The following is a 15,084-nucleotide window of genomic DNA, read 5'->3' as shown; positions in this document are numbered from 1 at the left end:
TCAAAATCAACATAAATTTCATAACGCGAGAAGAATTATAAAGGAAAGAGGGAAAGAGAGAGAGAGTTCCGTTTCTGAAGATGCAAATTACACTTGAATTCCCTGGGAAATATAATGACGGAAGTAGCATTGCGTTTCTTTCATTTCGCGCACTCCGAAGGATAGACTTTCTCGACGACAGCGACTCGAGACGAGTTGAATACGAAGGTAACGGCCACCACGACCGCTCCGAATGCATATTGCGTGTTACAAACTCCCGAACGCTCGAATCGCGCGGTTAAAATTGCGGGGCGGTTTTACGCGCGCAATAAATGTCGCCTCCCTGAACCCTCCTCGGTAATCACCGAGTTGTACAGGACGTTCCGAGAAAGTTATACATGCGCACGCGTGAGTACACAGCGGCAGAATTTTAACGCACCGCTAATCGACCGAAACTTCGGTAACGCGTTTTCGACACGTGTGGTATCGATCTGACCCGCGCGCGCGCGCGTTAACTATTGCGTTGCATAACAATTTCCGCAACTATGTTACCGTCGAGGCTGCGCGAACTTTTCTTCGCAAAAACCTCACGATTAACCCACCTAATTGTCTATTCTCAGTGTAGTCAAAAGAACCGAGGTAGTGTAAGTGAATTAGCCGATCACAGATCCAGAACTTCGATATGATAATAATTCCACGACAAGCCTGCCATAAATTTTCACGGTAGTCTTCAAATGTGATCGGCCGATTCGCTTATTGTTCAAGTTTCGCCGTGAGCGATGAAACGACAAATTCCAAGTATTCGTAAGACAAAAACCCGAGTCAAAATTTCAGTTTCACGTTAAGTCTAGTTAATTCTACATTGAGTCTTCAAGTTGAGGGGGAAGGGGGGAGTAACAACTTCTCATTTGTAGCATCAAAAGAGCATAATAGGAGACCTCTAAAGATTCTCTCTTAGCGATAAAAGTGTTTTAAATGTGGCTTCTCAATCAATCAGTTCCTATGACATCTAAGCCACTTTTATGCAGGCAATTTTATCAATAAGAGAGAGTTCAAAATATAGGCCGTAGAACTGACTAGACTTAAGCCTGCATTCAGAACTCCCTCTTATTAATAAAAGTGTCTTAAAATATGGCTTCTCAGCCAATCAGGTGTTTCCTGAGCCACTTTTAGAGGCAATTTTATCGATAAAAAGGAATTCGAAATACGGACCTTAATGTAGAATTAAAATTTCAACCTGGAAATATAATATACTTTTTTTTACATATCTTTACTTTTCTTTATATATATATTTTTTTACTGTTCTTTTTTCTTTTCTTACTTTTGCGCGTTGTACCAAAAGACGAAAGAGAAAGAGAGGGGATTCGCGTCAATGAATAAATAAATAAAAGTCGACGTCGTTTCGCGAATTCAAATTTCTCGAATTTGGCGGGTGATGTACCGACCTCCCCGCCCCGCGTCTTTCCCTAATCGAAAGTAGGACTCATCGAGAGATTACGGTGCGATAGCGACCGTCCCTTTTTAGCCCTTGTTTACTTAGCAGTCAGCGTGCGAACTTAATAATTGCTTTCGACACGTGCCGTAAACTTTCTCTCTTTCCCTTCCTCATCACTGTCAACTACGATGATAAAAGAGTATATCCCCGCGAATGTATTATCTGGCCGTTACTCGGACGGTCTCTCGATTGCCTAAAAACCACCTGGGCTCGACGCGCCGCGACGCAACGACAACGCAACATACATACTCGTGAGAGTGAGAGGGGACTCACCTTCTCTCGCTTTCAGGTACACGGTGTTCGCTACGATGTTCTCCAACTCCATCAATTCCAGCTTGATCGGATTTGCGCGGCCGAATCGGATGGGAGAAGAGGCCTCGTGGTCGACGACGTGGTCGTGCGGGCGCGAATGCGATGAGTTCGCGCTCGATCGCGAGTAATTGATGCTGTCTCCTCTGTAGTTGCTGCTGTTGCACGGGGTTGATCACCCTGCCGGGTCCTGACAGACCAGCTCCCATCTGCGGCCCTGGGACACCACCGCCAGGGACGATCGGTCCCCGCCGCGCGAGGACCACGTGCGAGAGAACCGGCGAGCGTGTCTCTCTCTCTCTCTCTCTCTTTCCCGATGTAGATCCGATCTCAATTCGAATGCGAACCGAAACGAGATTCAGTCCGAGCGCCTAGATTGATCAGAAATCTACAACGACGACGACGGCGATGTCGCAATTCAGGATTCACGATCACTCGCGGCCGCTCCGAGAAGTTCGCGACGACGACGACGACGCTCGACTCATTTGGCAACCCGATTCCCGAGAGAACGCTTCTCGACGACGACGAAGAAGGATCACGGTGTGTCTTCGCCTCGGCCGCTTGGAAGGAGACGTGGTGATTATTATCGAACAACGGCACCTGCAGCACCTCGAGCAAGTTCCACGCGAGCGCAAGGATGTTGACTGGCGCACGTATCTCTCTCTCTCTCTCTCTCTCTCTTCGTGTCTTCGCGCTTTCCGCAGCTGGCTGAATAATTTCCAGGCCGTTTCCGCTAGCAATTAGGTTAATTAACGGTAGCTTAGGTGGCTTAGGTTGTATATCGTGGAAGGCGACGTTGCTGAGCTTCGATCGCGAAGCAAATGGCGACGGGGGGTCGGTAAATCAACTTGAGGCTTGTTGCCGATCACCGACAGCAAGTTGGATCCCCCGTGTTTTAATCAGTCGAACAAATATTTTATCAGTCTAGAATCTCTTCTATCTTAGTAGGCGATGACAGGTCACCGAAGTAGCGTCCGAAGTGGAGCAGGCGCGCGCGCGTACTCCCGTTACCATCAATGGAAGAAGCTGTGTCACCGTTCGCAGATCGGCCGAGCTGATCCACCGGGGCGAGTGCGATCTGCGTCGGAGTGTCGGGATCAAATCTCTCCTTCTCTCTCTCTCTCTCTCTCTTTCTCTATCTTTCCCTTTTAGGCTCTCTTAGGATCGTCCGCGTCGCTCCGCGAAGACGGCGGTCGCGTTATCGATCGCACAATCGGCACTCGTCGGCGGCGGATTCCGCGCGATCATCCTCGCGGTCGAGCCGCGATTGACTACGATCGGCCGCACTGGTCTATCCCCGCGCACGCTCGTCGACTCCTCCTCAATCGTGCATTCCATCAATTCCACCAGCGACGACCAACGATCGGGGCGTCTCGCGGGCATCGACAGGCGAGTATGTCTCTCTCTCTCTCTCTCTGTCTTCCTTTCCCTCTCAAACGCGCCAACACGCAGTCGTTTAGGCAGAATTTCTCCTCTGTCTCTATTTATAATACAGCCGGCATACACAACACAGCGAAGATGCAGCGGCGACGGGAGCAACCGGGCCGAGAGATTGCCGGGACGACTCTTGGCGCAGCAACTCGCGCTCTCGGCGAAACGTCGCGACCAGACGCGACAGACACGAGGAGATTATCCCTCGTAAAGAGCGTGTACCGCTTATATATATATATATATATATATATCTATATATCTATATACAGCAGTATGTTATATATCGAGGCTTTAATGGACGACGGAAAACTCCGGTGAAAAGAGAGAGAGAGAGAGAGAGAAAGTGAGTGAGTGCGGAGGGAAGGAGGGAAGAAGAAAGAGAGAGGGAGAGAAAGAGAGAGAGAGAGAGTGACTGCGTGTTGCGGATCCCCGATAAATCGATAAACGTGTAAAGCTGTCGGTCGGATCCCGCGGGCGGATTTTTCTTCTCCCGGTCTGTGGCCTATAGCGCGGAAAATATCACGCGGTTCCGCGATGCGCTCCCTCGGCGCCTTTCACTTTGACGCTTCGCCGCTGGGAGACGGCCGATTACGCGCGTGTGCCGGCGCGCTGACGAATGAACCCTCGCCGAAACTCGCGAGATTCGAGGCGCGGACCAATTGCTCGGGAATGCCGCTGATCTCGCGTGCGTGCGTACGACGCACTCAGTCGTACGATCTTCTCTTCCGCGGCGGTTCTTCGGCTTTCGCTTCTTCTCCTTCTTACGATGCGCTCGCAGGGTGAATGACACTCGCTCGGAGCAGATTCCTAATGGCTCTCTTCGCGCATTTCATTTCTTCGCGGCCTCTCTCTCTCTCTCTCTCTCTCTCTCTCTCACTCACTCTCTCTCCCTCTCCGCTCCTTCGTTCCTCTTCGTCCTCCACCGACTTCACCGGCGCGTCCACGTCGCTCGTACGCACCGTCCCGCAGCTTCGTACCCGTGCATGCGCATCCTGCGAACAATAATAAGGAGCCCCATTTTTATTCAGGCCAGGACGAGTCTCGAGAAGTGGAGCGGTGAGGAAGCGAGAACGGCGTGGGTTTCCTCTCCCGGCCTCGAAGCGATCGAAAACTCGAGCGTTCCTCGTCGCGCTTCGCGAGTTTGCGCATCGACGAAATCTCATTCACCCTCCCCCTAAGCGGAATATTTCCATTTAACGCACGCCGTTAAATAATCGGGAACACCTCGGAAAAGGAAGGGAAATATTTGGGAGGAGACACGCGCTACACACTTTCCTTCGCCGGTTTGAATTAATTGTGAAAAGTTAACGAGGATCGTGTGCAAACAATCCGGAGCCGAGTGCGCGGTTGATAACGGTCGCTCTCGAAAATGCAAGCTTCGAAAGTGTGTAAATCCGGACGATACGTCGCGCGAGAGCGCCGGTGCGTGCGTGAGTGCGCGGGACGCGCACTTGTCGCCGCGTATCGTCGTATGTCACCGACGCACATGTGTGCGTAGAACACGCGTGAATGGCGATGCATCGGACAGGTGCATCGGTGAGGGAGAGCGGGGGTAGGTGGAGGGGATGGAAAACGCGGTGAGCGGGGGGAGGATCCGCGAATGAAGATAATGACGCGACTAACCGCGCTGCGTCGACGCGATAGCCCACGGTAATCTAATAAGCTTTCGCGGCCGGAACGCGCATTTCCACGCATTCGTGTCCGCCAGGGCTTTTAACGCGATCCCACAGCGGGGACATAAATTCCGGATGGTTGCGGAAACGCGACATTAGAAGCGGATTAGATGGTGCTCGCTGCTCCGTACGAATTGAACTCGCGCGTCCCGACCTTCCGGCCGATTTTATCCGCGGCCCTCCGAGGTCGCGCCTTCTCTTAATTCACCCGATATCGCGGCGATATCGCGGAAAGCCGGCGCGACCGATCCGCCCGGTCTGGAAATGATCGGACGTTCGTGAGAATCCGACACGCTCCCGAAATTAAAAAGCACCTAAAGGCTCGCATTAATAGTCGTTACTTGAAACTCTCGTAAGACGCTTCGATCGGAATTCGATCCGACAGTTAGAGTCTCTCGGTTGGATCTCGTGTATCGTGTGATATTATATTTGTAATCGGCAGTTCGACCAAGAAACTCGCGTTAAACTCTAAATTCCAATCTGAGTATCTCACTTAAGACAAGTCTCGAGTGACTGCACCGGGAGGAGAAAAGTGTTAGATTCAAGTAAAGATTTGTGAAGGAGTGTTAGAGTAATTGTTTTACTTGGATTAAGCAAATCCATCATCTCACGAGAGAAAAGCTTTCGGTAATAATTATTAATATGCGTCTCCGACGGATTTGAATTTTTTTCCTTCAACTGAATTTTACGACATGTGATCGAATTATACGATTTGTAATCGGTTCAATTAAAAGAATCACATCTAACTCTCAAGTCAAATCTGTGTATCTTCTTATTAATTAATATTAGCCACGAATACTCGCGAAGTTCTGGCAAGATGAGCGAGCAAGCTGCGAATTGTTCGAGATTAAAGATCGCCCCCCGTTCGTCTCACAATCGATCGGAATTTATCAATTGTAATACGCATCGTATCGTTTGTACGACAGACAGTCATCCTACCGTACACTCGGAGGAAAAAGCGTTTGGTATTCACGACTGTAATTGCATAGTGAAATGATTATAGTCGGGAGAACCATTTTTATAGCACGTGCTGCTACTATCACGTTAGCGATAATAACCTCACACGCATATTAACCACTGCGCTGCTGCACTTTTTTCATCGGAGCAGCAAAAAACACACGGTTGGCGCCAAAAATGACTTATAATTCCAGCGAGATCAGTCATTCTCTTTTCTCTCGGTGCGCAAGGCGAGCAAATTTACACGATTTATCACATCGTGCGCCGGTTTAACAAACCGATTCGATTCACAGTGCAACAAACATCGCCACGCGTCGTTATTTAGATTTATATTTTTTCAAATGACGTCGCGCGCGAACTTTATCGTAAACCACGCGTCTCGAAATTTAAATAACACGCATATATACATACACACACACATACACACACGCTCGCGCACTAAATGTTTTTGGCGCGGTGCACTTCACCACCACTGCGACGAGCACGCAAATGTCGCGAACAGAGCCGTTTCCGAGGATATGTAATTGGCGAAATAATTTTTCAATGGCGACGAGGGTGCCGCTGAAGAGCCACTTATAAATGCAACATTCCCGATATACGCTCCGGAATGCGACGCCTGTTTTCGTGCCATTGTTCGCGACACGCGATACGCGACTGTAAATTGACGACACGATGCGGCAATGTGTCGGGCGTGTCTGGATTCCCGAGCGCGCTGAAATAGTATTTCGCAATTAATTGCGTGATCGTGCGCGCGCGCGTTCTCTTTCGGAACTCCTCGCGCGCCCATGCCCGCAAAGCCGTTAGTTTCTCGCGCTTAATTGCTTCTCCAAACGTAATTCCATTTAATCGCTAATATCTGCCCCTTCGTTCAACACGAATTGTACGCGCGGTCTCTCCTCCCGCCATCGATATTTCTTTTTTAACTTCCCCTTTCCCCAGTCGAAATCGATTCCGGCCACATCCGACCGCAATTGCGTGAATTTTATTAATAAGGCCGAGCCAAGAAACAAGGAGGGAGAAAAAGAGAGAGAGAGAAGGAGAGTGCCGCCCTCGCAATTGCGCGCGGTTGCGCCAGCTCGTGACTCGACCGCGCGCTTCCGTGCTGAAATCGCGACGGAATACGCGTACACGCAGGACGATAAATCAATTCGAACATCGCGACGATCTCGAGCGAGCGAGCGAGCGCGCGCGCAAACGCGATAAAACGATTCCGGTGCGAAAAATAGGAATGAGTGAGCGAGAGGGGGGGAGAGAGAGAGAGGCAGAGAGAGAAAAAAACAAGTCATCACCGTCGCTGTCTAGCCTTTGAAATCTCGAGAGCACGGGCTGAAACCGAGAACCAAGCGAATCGCTTCGCTCTCTCTCTCTCTCTCTCACTTAGGATTTCTCTGCGCACTGGTTTTCCGCGATACACGTACACACGGCGAAATAGAAATTGCCAATAACGGCGCGACGGAACAATGCGCGCCAACGTTGATATGCATTAAACGCGTCCGCGGTGTGTCAATCAGTAATGCAGTTTATGCGTGACTGACAGTATCATAGACGGCATGCACAACGCGAGCCCGTGTCTCTCTTTTTCTCTCTGTCTCTCTCTCTGCTGTATGTCGATAGTGCGCGATACGCGTATTACGTACAAATATGCGTTGCGTACGCGTGTGGATGTCGTGTACAGGCGCGTGTGCGGGTGCATGGAGGGGAGAGAGAGAGAGAGAAAGAGAGAGAGGAGAGAGAGAGAGACGAGAAGTCCAAGGGGGATGGAAAAGCCAATTCCGTCGTATCAGCGCAAATGGCTATTGGCCGACAGGAAGGAACGCCGTGCGCTCCGCAGAAGACGATAATAATAAACGTTTACGATCGGTGAGCGTCAAATTGGAGCGCGGGCCGAGAGAGGCTTTTACAATCGGCCCTTACACTGCACGATGTTTCAATATCCGACACCCTTCCCTCTCCCTATCCTCCGCCAACCTTTGCACCCCGGGGGTTATGGATCACCTTGGCTCTCATTGTTCAAAACTCGACCGGTAATAATTTGTTAACTCGGCGCGCGAGCGGGAACGAGAGAGAGAGAGAGAGAGAGAGAGGGGGGAGAGCTTTCCCTTGAATTTTCAGCGGGGATTTCGGAGAGCGAGAGATAAATCACCGGTCTCTCCCGGGTCTCTGGAGATTGATTAGGGTGAAACTTGCAATCGCACGGCGTTCTGTACGTATGCGAGATGAGACAGGTGCAATTTGAAGAAAAAGGGGGGGGGGGCAAAAAGAGGAAAGAAGAGAGAGAGGAAGGGAGAGATAAATCGCCATCGCCTTAAGATCTTGTAGCGTTTTAGAGAGAAAAGGAGAAAGAAAAAGGGAGAAACGGAGAAACGGAGAATCATTAATCATACATTCTCAGTGGAAAAGTGCGAAACGAATATCCGAACTTTCCGGCTAGGCGGAAGGAAAAGTTCCGGCTGTAGTGAAAATTTCGATCCGTCTCGACAAGAGACGAAGATACATTCACTATACAAGTGTAGACACTCGTGTAACGCCGGTGCCTTTCGATGTTAAAACACCTCTGTAAGTCGTGACAACAATACAATTACGGTTTAGCGTGCTTACGTCGTTATCGGGGGGCCGCAGAATGGGGAGACGCAAACAAGGCGCGCGGGACTGTAGGAAACATCCTAAGTAAACGCACTACGTACGGATTCAATGTAAATCATTACGCAAAGATATTAGCGCCCCGCGCGCCGTTTACATAATATAAGAGAACACAAGGCGTGTCTTGAAATAATAATAAAGCGCGACCTTGGGTAAATGTGCTATTGTCGCCGGCGGTGCGATAGCGGCGGCTTGCTTTATTTTCGGCTGACAAATACTCAAAGCGCGTAACACGAGCATTGCGAAATTTACGTTCGAGAGTCGCGCTAGACAAAAGTCGCACGCTCTGGCGACACAAGCGACAAAATACACACACGGCCGGGTAGAACGCGAGTATTGCGATATTGCGTTTTACGGTTCGCTCGTGCGTTACGTACGCAAAAATGCGATTAAATAACGACTTTTTATACACGCAACACGAACGATCTAGTTGTTTTCGCGCGACATCGAGCGAGTAGCCTATGCTTGAAAAACTTGGTCGAACTTGGGCGAGAAGCGGCCGCGATCCATCAATTGTGTCGCTGCACGATTGTGTCATTTAAATTTCTGGAAGCACAATCCCAAAATGAACGAAAATTCGATCGAAGCGACAATGCAACCGTCGCTCACATATCGCAAAATCGGGAAAAAATTCAAATGCAAATTACCAGTCTACTTTTGTTTTTCTCCTCTTCTTTTTTTTTGTTTATTCACTATGTATTGCAGTACTCGTCAATTGCCGATAGAAAAACTCGCGAATGTACTACTATACTTGACACAACAGCATTTTTTATAAGAGGTCTTGAAAAGCCGTAGGCCAAAGCGAATCGCGCTCTCCGCACTATTTGCATTGGCGAAATGTCGACAGTTGGGACGTGATAACGAGTATCTCCCGATATCGATATTTTACTTTCGACATTAATCAGCCATCGATACCCGGGGAGTGGATATCGAATTTCGCGTGATTCCATGGCCGTGCTCAATTTCAGTCGCCATCGTATTACACGGAAGTCTCGAATTCCGCGCCTCAATCTCGGATTCCAGGCCGTGATTCGCACCCCGCAGCCTGAGACGTCGTCGTCTTTATTAGGATAATCTCGCATACGAAGATGCGACGTCACGCCGTTAAACGCCTTGGAACTCTTTTCCCGAGTTCTGCGTGAGCAAGAAATTGAGAAACTTCCCTCGAGAAACGTAGAAAGTGTATCGGAGATTATCTCGGCGAACACTGCCGCGAAACTGGATGTAATTCCGTTTTCGACTTTATTCGCGCTCAGCTAAGCCGAGGAAAAAGTCAAATAAAAAGAAGCGAGTCTCGCGGTTAGACAAATTTTGTCGCACAAACCGCGTAATCGTGTCCAAATGAATGAAAATCGAGTCAACAAACCAACGTGGGAATTTCAACGATGAAATTTAATTAGCGACCAACGGTTAACGAGACATAGTCGTATGCAGGATACAGATGTTCCTTCAGCTACCGAAATGTTGATTTAGCCGCGTAATACGAGTAATTCTATCTCTGATGGATAGTCCATTAAATCAGACGATAATTACGATCAATGTATCGGGTCAGCTTTGTAATCCGTCTCATTGAACTGAATTGGGAGCTACCTTTACACAAACAAAAGGTTAACGCTGAAGTAGAATTTTTTCGAAAGTATCAAGGCAATCAGTTCGTAATACACAAGCCGAAAATTGAGCTCGTTCGACTCGACGTTCGAATTATTTTGACTGATCTCTTTTTATAACCTATTTCCCTCGCTTCCTTAGACAATCTAATATTCCGACAGTTAACCCTAATTTGGCACTGACGGGTCAAACCGACCCAAATGAAAAGTTAAGATTCTACAGTCGTGGAATCAATTCTGTTTCACGTGAGGTGACTTAAGATTCAACAACTGTAGAATCTTAAGTTCGAGTAAAAACTATAATACTTATCTGGTACACCGGATAAGCACCGGATTTATAGATATTTCTACAAGGGCGTGTTGAAAAAGTTATTGGGTCTCACAGACTCGTGGCAAACTCTACTATGTACTGAACTGACACAAAAAGTATGCCAACGACGGGTTAATATCCAACGGGGTCGGCAGCCAGCGACACACACACACACACACACACACGAGCAAAAAGATGTTTCCTGCTCTGTGGCTCGTCTCTAGTGTGTCCGATCTCGATGGTTTGCGGTCCGCGCGGCGACACCGAACTTAGGCGCGCGTAACATCCGCGCCACACGAAACAAGTCGTTGACCGGAATGCGGGTCGGCGGATCGGACGATATTTTCCTCACTTCGGGTGACAAAAGCGCGGAGGGCGCCTCGAAGCGGCCGGAATGTTCTTTTTCCAGCTTTTCTCCGGAAGCCAGAAAGGCGGGATAGCGTCACAGGATTTGCATAAGTAGCACCCAAGCGGATGCCGCATGTAGGAAAACACACGCGCATATCAAAAGCCCGAAAGCGAAACGGTCCGGCGGGTGGTTTCACCATACTGAGGGGATCTCGTCTCGGCAAACACGCGGTGAGAACGACCGCCATATATTTTCGCTTTTGCCTCCCCCGCCAAACGTGCACACCTCTCGTACTCGTTCACACGAACGACGACGTGTTAACACGACTCTTCTGACGGCTACTTTTGACCGAGCGATCGGCCAGCTGGCGGCCGCACGTGGCCGGCCGTGGAGCACACGGAAAAGAGCCGGGTTACCAGCTTTTTCCGTGTTCCACGCCAACGAGAGCGGAACTTTGGGATGCAAATGGGGATATCGCCGGACGTGCCGCTCGTCACCAGCGGCGTTTGACGACGTCGGCACACGCCGAATATACGGGGTGTCCCCGACTCTCGGGAACTGCCCGAGAGCACGCTTGAACGCGATATATCCAATCTCGTCTGTCCACCTCTGTCCCACTCTCTCCCAAGAAGAAAAACCGTTCGGTCCAGCTCCTGGGGAGCTCATCCTGCGCACATGGAAACGTCCTTCTCGCGGGAGAAACGCCCAAAGAGCTCGTCGCCGTTCGCGCTCTCTCTCTCTCTTTCTCTCCACCGCGCTTCTTCGCGCTGAACAAAGAGACAAAGGTCGACTTTTCGCGCCGACGGCTGGGAGAGAGGCACGAGGTCCGCGCATAATTAATCGCCGAGTGTGTCTCACGAGTGCGGACGAAGGTCGGAATCGCGCGGTCACTGTTTCCAGCGTTGAAACGGCGAGAAAATACCGTCGCCGTGCGGTGCGTGAATTCCTTCATTCAGACTCCGTCGGAGAATCGTCGTGTACACACAACAGAGACGGTGACACTTCCGGGAGAGGAATTTTCTCGCGGAAGAGTAACAAACGGAGAGGCGAGAGTGGAAATTCGCGCGGAGAAACTCGCCTGCGTCACGATCGCGCAATCTTTCTCCGCGCGTCGGGACGCGCGCGACACAAAATGCCATCGGGCAATATGTACAAGTTTCGAAAGGAAAAGTCGCGATCCCGACAGTCACGACCGATAATTAATCTTCCGATCGATCGCGCCTCGCGAGCGCCGTTCCTTTCCCGCGTTCGCGCGAAATCGTGAGCGAGCAAGCGGCTTATGAGCGTGCCGAGCGGTAAACAGATTAATCGCAAACGAATTAATCGAGCGGCTAAGATGATAATAAAGTTATCAACCCGCGAAATATCCGTGTCTCTCTCTCTCCCTCTCTATCTCTATTTCCATCTCGCATGCGCGCTCATCAAAGACGCAGATCCTTTGCGAAGCAAACACTCGAAGAGTCGCGTCTAACTACGACCGCCTCGGTTATTCCTGTATTTGTTCCCGTCGGCGGCAAATAAAAGAAAAAGAAGAGCGCGAGCGATCGAACGCACGATGTGCTTTAACCCTTTGAACCCCTCGAAGAATCGGAGTTTCGGGGCTTGTTTATCGACCACCAGATGTTCCCTTCTCCGCGGATGCCTCGGCCGAGACGTGGTCGACCTTTACGCGACAGACGGGAATGACGAGGCGTCCGCGACGACTTTTCCGAGTAATTAACGATTGGAAACCACGAGGAACGAGTGGATAGTATCGGTTCTTCGCGGCAGAGATGACAGAATGATATTGATATTCTTCCGCCGGTTTTGGACCTCAATGAAACTCTAACGACCGCCGCGCTGATTTTCCGCTGATTTCAGAAGAAAAATTCTTGCCAAAGGTACGGTTAATAAATGTACGGATATGCGCGCGTTTATCTCTCGTCTCGCTTCACCGTTGCTTTCTATCAGCTATATGCTGCTGATCTCTCGAATGTAATTAATTATTGAAATTGTCAATACTTTCAGACGTACAATGAAGGATCAAACGAACGAAAGCCGACACGAAACGCCTGTTGGGGATTGCGGATATTCAATTAGTTATTATATTCAATTAACTCGTAAAAAAGAATGTTTGATGTTTAGATGAAATTATGTAATAATTAACGATGAATATTCGCGAATAATATCTCGCTATTTACACGTATACTCAATACATGTGGCTTAACGAGGGGCGACGGTGTCATCGCCGGTCGCCGGTGAACGTCGCAACGTTCTCAACGTGCTAATTCCCGGATCGACGGTTCGTGAAAGCAATGCCGTAAATTTTTCGCGAAGTCGAGGATAAATGATCTCCTCGGACGTTCCTTACCAAGAAGAGACCTCCTCCGACCAGCCGAGCAAGCTACGGTCGAAAGGACAACATTCTCGAGTTCCGGGACACGGTGTGTACGATTCCCCGGGGGGTAAGCGCTGCAACTGCTGCGAGAACGAGGAGACATCGATTTCCTCTTCCTCGTTTACGGACATCCATCCCTTTTGGGATCGAGCATCGCGCGCGCTTTCTACCTCCTCCTCCCTCCGGGCATCGATTTCATCGATGAAGTCCTTTCACCGGCGCAACAGCCCACTCGGGCTCAAAGGATCGTCGTCACGTCGTTAACCCTTGAGCACTGGCCACGTCAATGTTCCGTAAACTTGATACGTGGTCTTACGGCGCGAGAGCCGTCGCGAAGAAGGCACCAACACACCCGGCATACCGACGTAGGTGAACGTTCGGCTGAACGAGGGGATACTTTTTCACGCAAACGTATATGTGTGATTCACGATATTCGACGTAATGACGGAGGGTCGGCTGCAACCCGACCGGCGCCAGCATCACGACGCGGCACGCGCCGGTGCTCAAGAATTTTAACGCACGACTCGCCTTTCGTATCGCCTTTCTCAGCGACGAGCACCTGCTCTCTCTCTCTCTCTCCGTCTCGACAGCCGTGAACTTGGCTGGACATACCTCCTCCGTTCGCGGGAAACGCGGGAGCGCTCTTACTCCGAGACTCGTGATCGAAACGTGAGAGCTCCCGTTCTCCCTCTCTCCTCTCCCTTCCCCCTTCACAGCCCCGTAAACAGCCTGCCAGCCCGGACGCCGGCTCGTCAGGCCTGTCACGCCGGCGGCCGTTGGCTTTCGCGAAACACGATCGAGCGTGTACGAGCGAGGGTTTCGATTCGGGGAAGAAAGCGAAGCGAACGTCAGCCAGACCGGGGGTCGCGTGTCATTCGCGAGCGCGACGACGACGAGAGAAAGAGGAGAGACGAAGAAGACACTGGCTGCGGGGGAGAAGAATGGAGAAGAAAGAGAGGTGGAGAAGATGGACAAGAGATAAGGGGAGGAGAGGAGGGGGGCGTCGTTACCGACAGAGCGTCCCGCATGTCACGCGAGGAGCGACGAGGAGGACGGGCGTGAACGAACGTGATATCGCCTGTCTCTATCGCACTCTCACACACACACGCATATCTCTGTCTCGTTCACTCACCCCGTGATGCTGGTCCGCGATGAGAGGAAGCTGCGGCCGACGTCAGTGGCGGGGTCCGTGCGGCTCCGACGATAGTAGCCGGCGACGACTGACGCACGCACGCGTGCGTACGTACTCCTTACGAGTCCACCCGGTATACGGTCTCCAGCGCACAGAGCGAGCACACCGGCAACGATGCGTACACGCCGACGACAGCGAAGCACGGCTCGGTCCCGTCGGCGACAGCACGAAGAAAGCACAATGGCCGACCGCCGCTGCGCGCTCCGGTCCGATCCCGCACGGGGCCCCACGAGGCGCGCTTCTTCTCGCCCCCTCCGACGAAACGACGCACCTAGCCGCTACTTTCCGGTCGGGACGCGCGCGCGAGTCCACCGACGACGAGGATCACGACGTCGGCGCGACGATGACGACAACAACGACGGCGCGGGCTATCGGTTGTGACTACGCGCGGGAGTTTCGGAAACGAACGCCCGCTGATCCGCGAGGAACGACGGTTCGTCACTGTCCGGATAGCATCGAAGCCGCTCTCTCTCTCTTTTTCTTTCTTTCTCTTTCTTTCTTTCTTTCTGTCGCTGTTGACGCGCCAAGCCACCGCGCGCCACTCCGCGCGATAGATAAAAACCGACTGACTGGCGTGCCGCTCTCCGCGGCGCGACGCGTTCCGACGAGAGGTTAAGCGGTGGGGAGAAGACGCGCGCGCTCGGAGCGGTGCGCACGGAGAGGAAACGGCGCGTCGGCGGAAGACGCGGACACGAGTGAGACGGCGCTAACGGACGGACGGACGAACGCCGGATGGCTGCGATTGGGCGTGGTGGAGTCCCTAGG

At 51.1% G+C, this 15,084-nt stretch overlaps 1 protein-coding gene across 3 annotated transcripts in view; it reads right to left on the bottom strand.

The window, feature by feature from the left end:
• Nucleotides 1–15,084, bottom strand: part of LOC106749793 (G protein-coupled receptor kinase 5) — a 31,697-nt gene extending 16,613 nt beyond the window's left edge. Inside the window, exons 1-3 of one of the 3 annotated variants that reach the window (XM_014629618.1) lie at nt 14,260–15,084; nt 4,096–4,206; nt 1,748–2,861 (exon numbers count right to left, since the gene is read on the bottom strand). In XM_014629618.1, the coding sequence (XP_014485104.1) occupies nt 1,748–1,799 (52 nt within the window). In that variant the 5' untranslated portion in view covers nt 1,800–2,861; nt 4,096–4,206; nt 14,260–15,084. Of the gene's footprint in view, nt 1–1,747; nt 4,207–6,255; nt 6,292–14,259 lie in introns of those variants that run through there. The other 2 variants (XM_014629616.1, XM_014629617.1) reach the window with 2 other exon arrangements.

The sequence above is a fragment of the Dinoponera quadriceps genome, unplaced genomic scaffold, assembly GCF_001313825.1.
Source record: "Dinoponera quadriceps isolate SergipeBrazil2010 unplaced genomic scaffold, ASM131382v1 scaffold3289, whole genome shotgun sequence".
NCBI classification, from domain to species: Eukaryota; Metazoa; Arthropoda; class Insecta; order Hymenoptera; family Formicidae; genus Dinoponera; species Dinoponera quadriceps.
This window is presented reverse-complemented; position numbering and strand designations above follow the sequence as displayed.